Source organism: Poecilia reticulata, chromosome 2 (assembly GCF_904066995.2).
Source record: "Poecilia reticulata chromosome 2, P_reticulata-male-v2, whole genome shotgun sequence".
Lineage (NCBI taxonomy): Eukaryota > Metazoa > Chordata > Actinopteri > Cyprinodontiformes > Poeciliidae > Poecilia > Poecilia reticulata.
Window position 1 is genome coordinate 33,341,508 of NC_088831.1, and position 15,872 is coordinate 33,357,379.

At 39.7% G+C, this 15,872-nt stretch overlaps 1 protein-coding gene across 1 annotated transcript; it reads left to right on the plus strand.

Moving 5' to 3' along the window:
- Positions 1 to 1,415: 1,415 nt before the first annotated feature.
- Positions 1,416 to 15,470, plus strand: ehhadh (enoyl-CoA, hydratase/3-hydroxyacyl CoA dehydrogenase). Its single transcript, XM_008403951.3, has 7 exons — positions 1,416 to 1,633; positions 3,859 to 3,962; positions 4,146 to 4,315; positions 4,797 to 4,908; positions 6,690 to 6,794; positions 10,261 to 10,602; positions 11,891 to 15,470. Exons 1-7 carry the CDS (start codon positions 1,560 to 1,562, stop codon positions 13,138 to 13,140), a joined length of 2,157 nt encoding a protein of 718 aa, XP_008402173.2. The 5' UTR covers positions 1,416 to 1,559; the 3' UTR covers positions 13,141 to 15,470.
- Positions 15,471 to 15,872: the final 402 nt, after the last annotated feature.

The following is a 15,872-nucleotide window of genomic DNA, read 5'->3' on the forward strand; positions in this document are numbered from 1 at the left end:
ACCACATTATTATTATTATTATTATTATTATTATTATTATTATTATTATTATTATTATTATTATTATTATTATTTATCACTTATATTAACAGCCAGTACTTCATGATTTCCCAAAATAAGATCAACCTGAAGAGTGGAAATAAATGGAGATGTTAATTACGCTCCGCTCCAGATGGGGGCAGCAGTGTACAGCTGGAACCGTTGAGGGACAAAAGCAGAAATAAAGGGCAACGCTGAAGTTAGGATCAGAGTCGGTGATTGAAAGCGTTTAACTGCAGTAGGCATCTCCGGACTGTCTTTGTTAAACTCTAGTTCATAATTTAAATATGACCGTTCAAATATGACGTGAATTATGCTGCATTGAATACATATTATTAAAATGCATTTTGATCTGTGGAAATATGTGTTTGTAAGAAAGACAGACACAATAGACCCCACAAATAAAAGAAATGAAGAAAAATTTGCATATCAATTTCTAAGCTCGTTTTATAGCCCTCAAAATGAAATTAAAAATAATAATTCTTCCTTTTTAAGGAAAATTAAATTAATCACTGAAAAAGTAAATTAACAAAAAATTTTGAGATTATCTGAGAGAAGAACTCGCCAGACCCAGCTATATTTTGGTCCTGTCGCTACAGTGAGTTCCTTCTTCAGCTATCTACCGGTCTCTGACACTGGTCTGAGGAAATTTTGCTCTACTCCTCTTCATCTTCAGCTCAACTGTTTCCACAGATTGCCACACATTTTCTTCAAACACCCTCTGAGACATGGTGGCATTCATGATGAATTATATTATGGCGAGATGACTGGATCATACTACATTAAGTCAACACCATGACACTTCCACCTCCATACTTCACAGTTAGTACAAGGTTGTGTCCCTGGAACACTATACTTATGCAATATGTCTTTTTTTTTCCTGGTGTCTGGAGAACAGATTAATCTGGCAAACGAATATTATTACAGATGTTCTAATTCTTTTTGTTCTCTGCAGACTTCTTCTGCCTCTGAGTGAAGACGTGTGAAAGTCTCATGACAGTCTGCTAACAGCTCAATTTCCATTAAATGCAGCTGTTGCCAAAAGCTGCTTATATCCCTCATTTGCTTTTGCTGCCCCTCCTTAAATCTCTGTCTGGACGTATGGTTAAAAAGCCAGACAGAGATATGTTGTGGAAATGATCATTCCCCATTATGATCCAACGAGGAGATGGTTTGGACTTCCTCCTTCTACTACTACTACTACTATTATTATTATTATTATTATTATTATTATTATTATTATTATTATTATTATTATTATTATTATTATTATTATTATTATATTTATTTTTTATTTTTTTATGTATCTTAAGAGTTCACTGATAAGTGCATGTTTTAGCTGCGCAAGTATTTTAAATTCAGAAAACGAGTGAAACAACCCTTTAACAAGACACTTCGACTCAGACACTAACTTCAGCGTCGCCGATAAGGGCTTCCATGTGTCTCGCTAACGATTTCAAAGTTCATTTGGAGAACAGGAAAAGAAGTGCAACAACAACTCGAAATATTTGTTGGACACCATGGCTTTATACAGTCGAGTTTCAGGCTCTGTTGGCATGATAACTCTGCAGAATCCTCCCGTCAATGCACTGAGGTGAGAAACAATCAACGGCAGAACTTTACTTCTTCCAAACAAATTTAGTCTGTCCTTCAAAGTAAATACATGACTTATTGTGCATTCCTAATTTGGTTTGAAAATATGATTATGTCCAAATACATTTTGCGAGCATAAACAAGAAAGAGTAAGTAATACGTTTGACCAACTGAGAAATTAATCCAAATAGCAATTTGGATTAATTTAAAAGTGCTTCGCACGTACGTTTAGTATAAAACTTGCTAGTATGGGATAAAAAGCTCACACTCTGACAATAATCTGAATGCAACTCAAGAACACACACCGTCATTTCTTTAAGAAAACAACAAAATAGACAGAGCCGTGTGGGATACATTTGCTCCTTCCGTGAAAGCAGCTATACCTGCCAGGTAAGGCACTCGATTAATTGTCATGAGTTTTAAAGACCATCTCTTTAAAAGCGGGAGTTTTGTCTAAAACAGCTGCAAAATGGGAAACGATAGCAGTGAAGAGTTATAAGGTAATTTCCAAAACATTTCCAATCAAATCTTACATCATTCTACATTGTGGAGGATTATTTTTAGGACAGTTGTCGATCTCTCTAGGAATCTCTGATCCAGCAAAGTCAGATTGCGCAATGCTCTTACTGTACTGGCCTCATATAACTTATGTTCATTTCTTTTAAATTAACTAATTAATGTAGATAATTATGCATCTACACAAATAAACAGAATCTAAAATGATTACTTGTAGATTTAGAAAGTAATCCCTAGCTTTGAACTTATTTGTTTTAGAAACCATCATGTTTTTTTTTTGCCAACAAAAGTGAGGAACTTGTTAAACTATTTTACAATTTTAATGATTTAAGAATATTATGATATACTTAGATTTAGTAGAACTACTTTAATTGAATTGTTCATTCATACATCAAAACGTTAAGACACCAATTATAATTATTCTGTCGCTATAAATATTTTGTGCTTGTACACACATTACTTGTGTACACATGTGGATTTATGTTCTTGTGTGCAGAAGTAAAAGTAATGTACTTGTGCTGCCTTTGCAATACAAAGGCAGCAAATTTAGCTTTTGTTTTGCTCCCTTATCTAATTAAAGAGGTTGAACTCCAACTTTAACTCATGTTGTGCTCTGCCCACCAGATTGTTCCCTTAGATACACTGAGTGCTCACAATGAATCACCGTTATTAATAATTTACTGGATGAGAGCAAAACTTCAGTGACACCCTATTAACATTCTACAAACATCTTAAATCTTAAAGTCGTTCTGGTTTGACTGGTCCAGGATATGTTATGGCCTTCATTTCCCTGTTATTTTGAAGTCAACTCATTATGGAGCGGATGCTTCTGTTTGAAAATATAAAACTTGGCATACATTTGTATTTAAACCCCTTTACTCTGATGACTCTGAATGCAGTCCAGTGCATCCAGTTCCCAAGTGTAACAGTATCTCAAGACTTAAACATCTCAGATTACATAACTTAATCTATGATGTGAACATGGAAGAAAAAAAAACAAGTGGCACAACATGGCCGTCCACCTCAACTAACTGGCCTGGCAACGAATCATTAATCAGAATAGCAGCCGAGGGCCCCATGGTAACTCAGGAGGAGTTTAGAGGAGAAATGAGTAATAATACACATTTGGTGTTTCCTACAAGCTCCTGAAGGAGACTTAGCAAATTATTGCTCTGGTCAGATGAGATCAAAACTCAAAGTAACATGGTACCACACCCCCCATGCTAGAAATCGGGGGTGACAATATCATACTGTGTCATTCTTTTTCCAAGCTGTGGAGATATTCTTCGCTTCACTGAAGGTGATTATTAAAAGTACTAATTGAGGCAGCGGCCTTTTAATTATGTAGTTTTCAAAGGCAATTGGTTGTGCAATATTTTACTTAAGGGTGTCAAAGTAACTGAGGGGATAAAGATATATGGATTCAACACGTATTAGATTTTATTTGTCAAAAAAATTGTGAAAACCATATATCCTTTTCCTTCCACTGCATGGTTTCCAAAATGTCCTACTCGTCTCTCTAATAAAATCTTGATGGAGCAAACTATAGGTTGTGTTTGTAACATGAACACTTTTTGCCTGGAACAGAATTCGTAGCAATAGTAGGCAGGAGGTGTTCAGCAAAAAACACTCCAGTGTTCTGGAAGCTCAGTTGGGAGTAGCTTAAAGCCAACAATGTTGTAAATCTGCTGTTTATGTTTGTTTCTGCAGTGCAGCGGTGAGGCAAGGCATTGTTGACATGATGCACAGAGCGCTCAGTGAGCCAGAGGTGAAGTCTGTGGTAATCTGTGGCCAGAATGGAAAATTTTGTGGAGGTACAGAGAGTCCTTTGCTCCATGTCAGTGATAATGCACTTCTAAATAATTCAGGATTCACCTTGTTTCATAAAGTAAAAAAAGTTCTTTAAATGTTCTGTTCCAGTTTATTTATTTTTTTTAGGACAATAAAATCATGTGCAGCTCGTGTTACAGGTTTGTCATCATGGTTTTGTACAACAGGAGCAGACATCAGAGAGTTCGGGGCCAAGATGACCGGGCCTCCTCTGGTGCCAATGGTCCATCTGATCGAGGCAGCATCCAAACCGGTGGTGGCAGCCATAGAGGGGATCGCTTTAGGCGGAGGCCTCGAGTTGGCGCTCTCTTGTCACTATCGTATCGCCCACTCTAAGGTTAGTTCACACTTCAGAAAAAAAATCCCAAAATTGTGGCGTACATTAATATTTACCCCATTTTTACATGAAATCCTCTAAAAAAAACCACATTTCCAAACCTTGAGATGCATCAATCAGACTTTTAAAAGCTGATAAAGAGTTCTGCTTTACTTTTAAAGCTCTAATACAAAGTCATCTGTTGTAGTTTAACATTAAGTGTAACAAACATGGACTGCAAAACAGTGCTACATTTTAGCTTTAAAATGCAGTATTTATTGAACTGTAAAAAAAAACAAAAATAAAAAACAAGATGATCCACATTTTTGCACGGACGGACTTGTATTTTGTTGTTGATGAAGCAACTAGCAAGGTGAAAACAAAGTTTATTTTCAGTTTGATGCAGTTTAACAAATAGGAAGCAAATCCTGCTTTTGTCAAACATCTGCATTGTGAGACTAGGCTCACGAACACATTGTACTTCATGAATAATTTGATTCAGGCCAGACTGGGATTTCCAGAGGTGGCTTTGGGTCTGCTGCCAGGCGCAGGAGGAACTCAGCGTCTGCCGAGGCTCACTGGAGTCCCAGCTGCCTTGGACCTCATCATCACAGGTAGATTCATGAAAAACTTATCATATAGATGCTCCTGTTGCTATGAAAATGTTTTAGTATCTTATTTTCCAGCAGTTCAATTGATTGTCTCTATGAAATTCTAGAACAAGATAACAAACAGCCAAATGTCTAAAGAAATTCTTTGAAAAATCTGGGTTATAAAGTTTGGACAAAAATTTGTTTTCCTCGTGGAGAAATAGCCATCATCATGACCTTGACATGTCTCTATGCTGTAAAAAGCTACAAAAGATTTCAAAAGTTCTGTGTGTTCATTAGAAAACAAAGTTTTCTCTCAAAGAAAAAAAAACAAAAAACAAACAGGGACTCTTAATTTGGTAAATTTAATAACCAGAGTTCATGCAAATTATGAAATCTGATTTAAGGATTTTTATTATTTATTAAGAATTTTCCAATTCTTAATAAAGCGGAAAAGTCCAACTTTGACCCAACCTAAAGTGCTCTATTAAGTTAACCAGTCACAGATGTATATTTGTGCTGGAAGTAAGGTTTTCCTCTAAACAGCAACTCAAAGTTTCTGGAAGATTTTGCTGCTCAACAGGCTCCAGCAGGTTACTATCTCCTGCAGTAAGAGTAAAGGCTCTAGAGTGGCTTGATTTTTCAGATTATCAGACATCATTTTATTAATGCAGAAAGTCATTTAAGTTGCTAAATGCATCTTACTCCGTTGGCCAGCAGGTGGCAGCATATGGTAGGTTGTACAGCTTGTCTCCTACTTTCTACTTGTATAGAATTATCTCAATGAGTCTGACACTTAGCTAAAATGTCGGTTTTTTTCTGATTCATAAAAGATCAAGATAAATATTTTCCAAAACTTTTTCCACCTTAAGTGTAATTTTTTAAGTGAAATCAAACAAATCTGTGAGATGGGGGAAATGAAGCTGCAGTAACCTGGTTGCATTGTGTGAACACCAATAGAAAAACACATTGTTTTACACACCTTTTAATCTGATTTCAAAATTTGTTCTTTTGGGGCACAAACAACATTACGTGTGAATGTAATTCATTTGGAATAAAGCTTAGCTCTCCAGCTAAGATTTTCATGACATTAGGATCCTTTAAATACAAATTGAAACCTTCTGGAAGAATGTGTTTATAATTAGCATCACTTTGGATGGCATGAAAACAATACAATATAACACCAGTGAAACATGGTGGTGGCAGTATGATGCTCTGGAGTTACCTTTTTTAAATAGAACTGGAGTTTTTGTCAAAGCTGGGTGAAGTTTTTCACCAAAATCTTCCGGGTTTGGCTCTAAAACTTCAGATGAAGTTTTTATTTATTTATTTATATTTTTCTCAGCAAAGCAGGCATTTAAAATCAACAAAATTGATGAATTTGAAGTTCTTCAGCTGGTCTAACCAGAGTCCAGAACTAAATGTGTCAGAAAGTCTGCCTGGATATCTGAAAAGAGCTTTGGACCAGAGACGTCTTCACGATCAAATAGAATTAGAAGCTTTTGGCAAAGCAGAGTGGACAGATATCGCCAAAGTGTGGGAGGCTGGCAGACTCTTAAGGGTGTTAATACTATTGCTGAGATAATAAATCACATTTAAATATAGGAAAGTTGTGAAATCATTTCTCATTCTCATTTTTTTTTACATCGTAAAAAGTCACTTTAGCAGTGGTGTATTGACTTTTGTATCCAGTATAATAAGCTACCCAGTAACAAGGTGCCCTTTACATATAAATTTGACGCTCACTGACTTTAATATGTCACGTTCTACATAATGTATAGAGGCCTTTTCTGTGTGTCCCACAGGCCGCCACGTGACTGCAGCTGAGGCTCGGCAGCTAGGAATCGTTGATGAGGTGACGGATCTCAACGCTGTGGATGCAGCAGTCAAGTTTGCTCAAAGTGTGGCAGGTAAGCCGCAAGATAAATGCTTCTGGAGGTATTTAATGGAGTGATAGAAACTTTCTTCCCTGCATTAAATATTAACTCGGTAGAAGGAGGAGAAACTTCTATTGGAGCGGTTATTTCAGGCCAGGCCGACATCAAGACGTGTCGACGCGAAGCCCTTGGAAGGCAAAGCAAGCAGAAGACACGGCAGCCAGATCCTCCACCAACACGGTCCATAAATGTTTCATGGCGCTGTCAGATGGGCTCTGATGTCTTCACTGCTTTTGCTGTATTATTCAGGAAGGCGAAAAGGGACAAACTTCCCTAGAATATTAATATCGAGGCCCTCTCCAGTCGATTAGTGGTACGAGGATTCCCGCATGCACGTGAATCTGACTCATTTTACACACTGAGTGGATTCCTGAAGTGTGCCACATCCCTGGAGAGCTGGAGGAGCAATCTCCCAGTCTGACTGAAGAATAGGTCATTCTCTTTTGGCTGAATGGGGATAAAAGTGAAAAGAAAAGCCAGTGTTCTCGGCTCAAATGAAAAATGAAAACGCTTTGTGCCTCCTCGTCTGTTGCAGAAAGTAATGTTGTTTTAAACTGTGGGGGTCTCGGCTAACAGTTTCTGCTTCGTGTCTGTCTGTTAAGTTAAAAAGAAGAAAATAACCTGTGGATTCATATTTAACATGAAGAAGTAAGAAGGGAGCAAAGCATCGTGTCTGCTGCTTCTGTTTGAGCTCGTGTTCTTCCACGTAAAGTGTGAACTGAACACACACACCGCCCACTCTGCTGGTTGTGTGTGTTGGGAGCACACACAGGAGGGAGGTGTATTTAGCCCCAGCAGGGTCTCGCTTTATGGAGCAGCTTTTGTTTTTCTGTGTGAAGCAAACATGAATCGATGTTTGTATGACTGCACTGGAGGCTTCACGTCACTCTGTGTCGGATATGTCATCTGCAGCTGATGTTTGTAGGTTTCTGAACCCTGACATCTTTTTTTGGAGGCGTTCAAATCAGCAGGAAGTCTGTTTGGGTGTCAGTATTGGGCCTACAGCTATGCTCTTTTGTCTGTAGAAAATGCCAACTTTTGGGTCTGAAAAACACATTTAATACATCATAATATAATAAAAGATAATGTCAGGAAGAGTTATTGTCTCCTCTTTGCACCTTGTTACCATGAGAACAGAGTTGCTGCCAGTCTGGAAAACTATTCAACAGGTCTGGATGAGTATGGAAAAATATCCGCCCATCTGTCTGTTTTCTTTCTCTTTTCCTCACTCACCCACTCACTCACCCAATTTTTTTCCAAGTACCATAATTAAATCCTGACGTCTGTAGAAATATTTGCAATGAATTCTCAATGAACTTCTGTTTTTAGGTTAACTGTGATCTGAAAAGGACTGAGAACTCTGGAGATTAAAGTCTGAAAAAGTGGTGTTTGTGCAGGAACCCTGCGACCAAGGCATTTGTGTTTGTAAAGTTCAAATGCCTGAATAAGATCAAGTAAAAGACATGTAGTATTAGAAAAGTAACCTTAGTTTGTGGATGCATATTTTTTGAAAAAGCATGAAAAGTTTGAGCCCAGGATGCAAAATGCATTAAGGTCACGCCTCTCCACATAAACACCACACAAGTCCACATTTGCTTAAAAAAAAAAAAAATAACTTTGTGCATTTAATTTAATGCAGGCGTGGCCAGGAACAGATCTGAGTCTCTCACTGGTGATGAGATTAACTTTTTTTTAACCCAGCGGTTGCAACATCTGCCCTCTACATCTGTCGGGGGGGCAGCCAGGCTTCCCATCGGCTGCAAATCCACAGCTCAACCATTTACAGATTAACTGCCGCAATAATGCCTTGTAAATCACACTGAAACGGCATCGCACTTCCACATACCACCTCACCGATGTGCGATTGTTTACCGAGAATAAATTCTTTATCATGGATGACCTTCGTCCCCATTTCTCTATTTTTAATATCCTTCTTTTGAGAAATGTGTCTCCTATCGGCGAAAGTGGTTAAGATAAGTCAGATATTCTCGCTGTCGCTTTAAGCTTCACCTCAGTGACCCAGTTTCCGACCCAGACCCTCATGTGAGAGTAATTCAGTGGAGCTGTGAAGGTTTCTGACTGCTGTCTCTTGTAATCACATCAGAGGAGTCAGGATTGGGAATTAAGATGCCGCTAACAAGGTTTTGGCAGAGCGGCCATCTTTTTCTTTCTCGTTCTTTAAAATTTCAGCATGTAGGAAGGCTTGTGCTGTGAGGTTGTTGGATTAAACATTAAATCTTCTCTTGTAAACAATCTCTTATACAATGAATTGCAAAGCCATTGACCCGTGAGGAGTGTACTAAATTACATGTCACTCTTTCAACATTTTTACTTATAAAAAAAATTGAAGACCTTAAATAATTTCTCTTCCAGTTCATAATTATCCACTACTGTGAGCTGATTTTTTAGTTTTTTTTTACCATGACAAAAATGTCAAGGTGAACGTGTCTGGATATTTTGGAAGCCACTGTAGGGTTTTCCTTTTGCTCGAAATCCCAAGAATTACAGAATTTTGTTGGAAGTGAACCTTTTGCTTTTTTTGTTTCACTCAGAGCTGCAGCGTTCAGCCAGAGTCCCTGCGATTATCTGGAAGCGGCCCGTCAGATCAGCCTGCTCTCAGAAGCTGACTGAGTGGATGAATGTGCCTGAAAAATGAATTATATCCACACTTCCTGAGTGCTGGTTGAAAATTCCAACAGAGTGGAGAAGTGAGAAGCACTGCTTGAAAAGGGGAAGCACTTTTTAGCTTGAAATTAAAATTATGCCTATGAATATGACCATAAACTAGATTCATGCAATAATTTATACAATCATATGCTCCCTAAAGATATTCAGAAATTGTTTCAAATTGTTTTTAACTTGAACAATCAAGTATAAATATAATATATGTATACTATAAATGCACTGTGGTATGTGCATCTCTGTGCATCTCGGGGTGGAACAGTTTGCCAGAACATTTTAATCATAGTAATACCATAATAGTTTAAAAGGGAATTAAAGCGGAGTAGTTGAAAGCTATAAAGGCACTTGCATTTTTGAAGTCTGATTGAAACCTTTGTGATGTTGATTTACTTACCTTTTCATTTTTCAGATTTTTTTTCTTGTCTTGACTTAGTTGTTGATTTTGTGTACAATGCTAATATTTGCTATACTATAACTATGAAGAGTGGAAATGGTTTATTTGCAATGTCAGGCAGATTTAGACTGAATAACGTCAGCCTTCACCTTATCAATCTATGTGACAGTTACAAGTCATTTTTATTTTATTTTGTTTTGATTACAGTTAGAGTATGAATTAACGACTATTATTATTACGTGTGTGTCTTTGTGTCGTTATAGTCTGACCAAAAGCTACATTTTATAAGTGTGTTTTCACTACTTCCTGCTTTCCACTCGCTGTAAATTCCTTGAAGAGACTTCCTCATTGCTTCTCTTCCAGGTAAATCTTTGGATGCGCGCCGCATCAGCACCTATCCGTGTCCACGTCCCCCCGATTTGGATGCGATCTTTGAAAGGGCGATGCAGCAGGTGCGGCGGAGCGCCCGCGGAGCCATAGCACCGGGCACTTGTGTCCAAGCAGTTCACGCTGCCGTCACTCTGCCCTACGCTAAGGGAATGGAGCGAGAGCGGGAACTGTTTTCCCTACTCTTCACCTCAGGTCAGGCCCGCGCTCTGCAGTACTACTTCTTCGCCCAGAGAGCCGTCAGCAGGTGGAGCACAGCCAACGGAGCCCGCTGGGACACCAGCAAGCCCAGGCCTGTGCGTAAAGCAGCTGTCATCGGTAAGAGCTCTAGGCTTCTAATTTGTACTCAGCTTTCAATTAGCACAGGCACACTGACTCATCAGGCTATCTGTGTGGCATCTCCAAAGTCCTGTTGCCTATGGAAACTAAGCCCTCATTAACAGTTCATCCGAGTTTGGTAAATGGACTCGCTATTCCCTGCAGGGAGGATTGGATGCACCCCAGTTTGGATATGCGCAGCTCAGCAGCTTGTGCATTAAAATTGCAAGCTCTGGAAAACCATTTAATATGTGAAAGATGATATCAGAGAATGTGCGTTTCTCCCTGCATTATGCTGTCATTTTAATTTAGAGGGTGAGAACAAGGTACCTGAGCAGTCTGGTAAAATATGAAGTTGGATTTAAGTAGATGACACGTCTGGATAAGCATGGAAAAATGGTTGCTTTGATGGCTGCTTTCAGTCATCTTCCTTGTTGGTTCCTCATGACAACATAACATATATTTCCTATGAGGTTCAGGTCAGGGGAGTTTGCTGGCCAATCAATGACAGGAACATTATTGTCATTGAACCAGCCCAAGTACCTTTGACAATGTGGGCAGATACCAATTCTTGCTGGAAAATAAAATCACCACGTCCATACAGCTCGTCAGCAGAAGGCAGCATGAAATGCTCTAGAATTTCCTGGTAGATGGCTGAATTAACTGTGGACTTCAGAAAACACAGTGGACCGACACCAGCAGATAACATGGCACGGTCCACTTCAGAAAGCTCCCTCAAATTCTTGAATGGATTTTTCTTGACAACGCTCTGAAGGCTGCGGTTATCCCTGCTGCTGGTGGACATTTTTATGTCACAGATTTTCCATCCACTAACGTGCTATAACTTTTTTTTTCTACAATAATCTAATTTTCCAAGATATAGAATTTTGACTTTTAGACATCAAAATTCCATGAAATAAATGATTGAAATATTTAACCTATGTGCATTGAATCTATTTAATGAGTTCTGAAATGTGAGAAAAAAATTAAACATATTCACAATAATCAATTTATTTAGATGTACATGTATTTTAAGACTTGTCCATTCATTTTTCCATCTATCCCATCCCATCTAGGGAAATTAGGCTGATATTCCCGGTTTAGTGAGTGGAGTAGCTGCTCTCTGCATGGAGGCTTGGATTCCAGACAATTTGGATGTTCGACTCAGCGGCCTATTTAGAAGAAATCTTCACACTGCTTGATTTAATTAAACTGTTTACATTTTTATAGAATTGATTTGTGGATGAAATATTTACTGTGTTTAAACGTATGATTTCTGTCCTCTAAGGGCTTGGCACCATGGGTCGAGGTATAACTGTGTCCCTGGCCCGGGCAGGGTTCTCTGTGGTTGCCGTGGAGACCCAGGAGAAACAGCTGTCAGAGGCAAAGCAGGCGGTGTCTGGCATGTTGGAGAGGGGGGCCAAGAGACGAGGGGTGCCCCTGGCACACGATAAAATCAAGTACAGCTGCAGCGTCCAGGCTGTGGCAGATGTTGACCTAGTCATTGAAGCCGTGTTTGAGGACATGGCTCTGAAGAAAACCGTCTTCCAGCAGCTGTCGGCCATATGCAAACCAGGCGCGCTCCTGTGCACAAACACCTCTGGGCTCGACGTAGACGAGCTGGCTTCTCAAACCCAGAGTCCAGAACTGGTGGTCGGGATGCACTTTTTTGCGCCAGCTCACGTCATGCAGCTGCTGGAGGTGGTCTACGGGCCGCGCTCGTCCCCCGAAGTCGTGGCCACCGCCATGCAGATGGGGAAGATGATGGGAAAAGTGAGTGTCGCAGTTGGAAACTGTCGGGGATTTGTAGGAAACCGAATGCTGAAGCCGTACTTGGAACAAGCGTTCTTCCTGTTGGAAGAGGGAGCCACACCTGAGCAGGTGGACCAGGTGCTGGAAGAGTTCGGGTTTGCCATGGGTGTGTTCAAAGTGTCCGACCTCTCTGGCCTGGACGTTGGCTGGAAGGTCAGGAAGGCGGATGGTTTAGTTTCACCCGCCTCTACGGGAAAGTCCGCTAGAATCCGAGGCGGCAGCAGGTACAGCCCTCTGGGAGACCTGCTGTGTGAGCACGGAAGGTTTGGTCAGAAAACAGGCAGAGGGTGGTATCAGTACGACAAACCCGGTGGCCGTGTGGCCAAACCTGACCCTTGGCTACACGGGTTTCTGGAGGAGTACCGAGCCCAGCACGGCCTGGTGGCACGTCGCATCGACCACCAGGAGGTGCTGGAGCGCTGCCTCTACGCGCTGATCAACGAGGGCTTCCAGATCCTCCAGGACGGGATCGCCGCAGGACCGGAAGACATCGACGTCATCTATGTGCTCGGGTATGGCTGGCCCCGGCACCGCGGGGGTCCCATGTTCTACGCTGGCCAGGTGGGTCTAGACAAGGTTGTGGAGAGGCTGGAGCACTACCAGCAGATCCACCCTGATGTTCCAGGTCTGCAGCCCTGCAGCTTGCTCCGGAAGCTGGCAGCCAGCGGCAACCCAGCGATCCACAAATGGAGGGAGGTCATCCAGAAACCCCGCAGCCAGCTTTAAACTTCAGCTCACCTCCAGTGTGACAGCAGACTTTTCTAATTACATTGCTAATTAACCAAATTAATGTATATTTACTTTGCACTCGCATGTAGCTTTAATGCGATGCATTAAATCACTCTCATCATCTGTTTGCTTTGTATTTATCAATGCAAACGTAACAATCGTTTAGAGGGTTTAATTTATTCAAATAAAAGTTGAAGAACCTACAGAAATGAAGTGTAACAGATTTGTCACACTTAAATCTTTCAAACATAAATCACATTTTAATATCAACCATACCAAACAACTCCAATTAACCTGACCCTATGTGAAAAAGAAATGGCCTGCTAAAGAGTTCATGTTGAACTGCCTGTTTAAGACCATACCATTTCATCTCAGTCAGAATTAGATCCAGACTTTGACTAGACCACTGCAAAACCTTCAGACGTGCTTGGTAACATTGTCTTGCACCATGTTACCAAATGGGCTTAATTTTAACAGCACAAATCGGCGGGACATTTGCTTTCCAGGTTTTAAATTAGAGTTGTAACTTTTTCTGAAATTCAGTATTTTGTTGTGAGATGTAATGAGTCAAACGCCTGCCAAATAATTTCCACTTTTACCTTGTCAGTCCACAGAATAATTTTCAAAAAGTCTTTGGTATCTTCAAGATGTTTTCTGATAATTTTGAGAAAGAAAAGCAAATAGTCTATGCAAACGTGTGTGTCACTACACTTATACTGTGGAAATAAATTGCTTTATTATGCATATAGTGGACCAAAGATGCACAAACCATAGCAATAAAAATTCTCACCTTGCAAGATATTTTTGTCTACATCAGTTGGCATCCAGCTTGAAGTATCAGAATCTGAGCTTTGTCGGTGCTACGCTTTAATTTAATAACCTGAAGCACCGTTTGGGGAAAAAGTAGAGTTAAAATTGCATATTCTGAATGCAGAACTGATTGCACTTCTAAAAACAACAAAACATTAAGCGAATAAGAAATGTGCAAAGCCAAATGAAATAAAAACATAATTGAGTCTGTGAAATTCCCAGTGGTTTTTCCAGCAGGGTGTTTTTAGATGCGGATCACCAGTCATTTAAATGCAAGGTGACAGTAATGGGAGTAAATTGTTGAGGTTGTTAAAGTTATAGCTGCAGCCTCGGCAGAAATAGGGAAAAATCGTTTTAGTGGACGGCTGGCGGAGAGAAGAACCTCCTCTGTGGTTTGGTGGAGCTTTAAGTTATTATGAGTCTCTAAATCAGAGGCTGTAATGGAAAAAAAAAGTTTTTTTTATCATTCTCTTCCACAATCTATTGAACATATTGCTGTTTCTATAAATACAGACTGTTGCACATCTGCAAATGGGGCCTAATGAAACACTGTGTTGAAACCGCACTGTTCATTACACTGGATGGATTGAACAGGGTGATGCATGAATGACATATTTGACAACATTAATCCTGCAGACTTGTCAAACCTCATACAGAACAGCAGTAATATCAGCTGACTGTGATTTCACATTCTGGTTAGAAGTGTTTCTATTTGCACTTAGAAATGACAGGAATAAACCAAAGGAAATATTTAATCACAAAGGTAACCAAACTATAGTAGGAGAAAGTACAAAGGAAAAATAAGTTGATAGTGGAAAAATAAAAGTCTAATGCAGTAATATACTTTAACACTAAACGACTGAAGGTGTACAAGACTAATTCATTGTTCAATACAAGAGATTCCTACAAAATCCCAAAGTTTGAAATAAAGTGCCTTTTTTCTACTCTCCCTCCCCAATATTAGAGGGATTTAATTGGAATAAACCAAAATGAAGTCATGCATAAAAATGCGTTGAAGTAGACATTTTTATAAACATCTGAAAAGTTTGGTGTGAATACTTCTGGAAACTGAACCTCCTTTCCAGTTTGAAGTCCGTTGCGGGATGTTTGACTTCTCATCAACTATTGCCAGGCGGTTCCTCGACCCTGCTGAGCTAGACTTCTTCCCTCAACATGATGCTGCCACTACCATGTTTAACTGATGGATGTTGTGTTAAGGGTGAAGTGCAGAGTTAGCTAATGTTGGTCTCATCTGGTAAGATTGCCTCTTCTTACCAATTTCCTGGTACAAAGAAACTGATGTGTAACTTCAATGTCACCTTATATTTGTGCACTTCTTTGTGTTGGTTTATTCTATTAAAATCCCCCAGAAAAACATGGAAGTTTGTGATTGTAATCTGACAAGATGTGAGAAAAGTCTCATCGATGTACCTCTTCTCTTGAATTATGACTTGTAATGTATTTTTCAACATGTGAATTATGACCAAAGTCTTGAATAAAAGCATGCGCACAATATATATACTTTTCAGAATAATAGTGTTTCTTTCCATCTTGCTTGATGTTTTTATTTGGTCAAGAGAAGCTCATTTCTTGTTTCCTTTTTGCGGTTTGTATCTCCTGCTTTCTGCTGGGTCAGCTTCAGCAGGAACAGAGGGAGACCAGCAGCTTTAAACTGCTTTAACATAAATCAATGGCTCATTCCAGGTAAATCTCAATCTGACGTCCAGTCCTGAGCAGATGTTAGGGTTGCCCCCTAGCGGCTGGAGATCAGCTGGAATCTTTTGCTTTACAATGCCGCTATTTTCATCACTATTAACCATTTTCTGCATCCTTTATTTGATTGGTTGCACGATTCCACCCACGTAGCCTGTTTTCTTTTAACGAATGCTCTGTGGCTTTTAATTACGGCCAATTAAAAT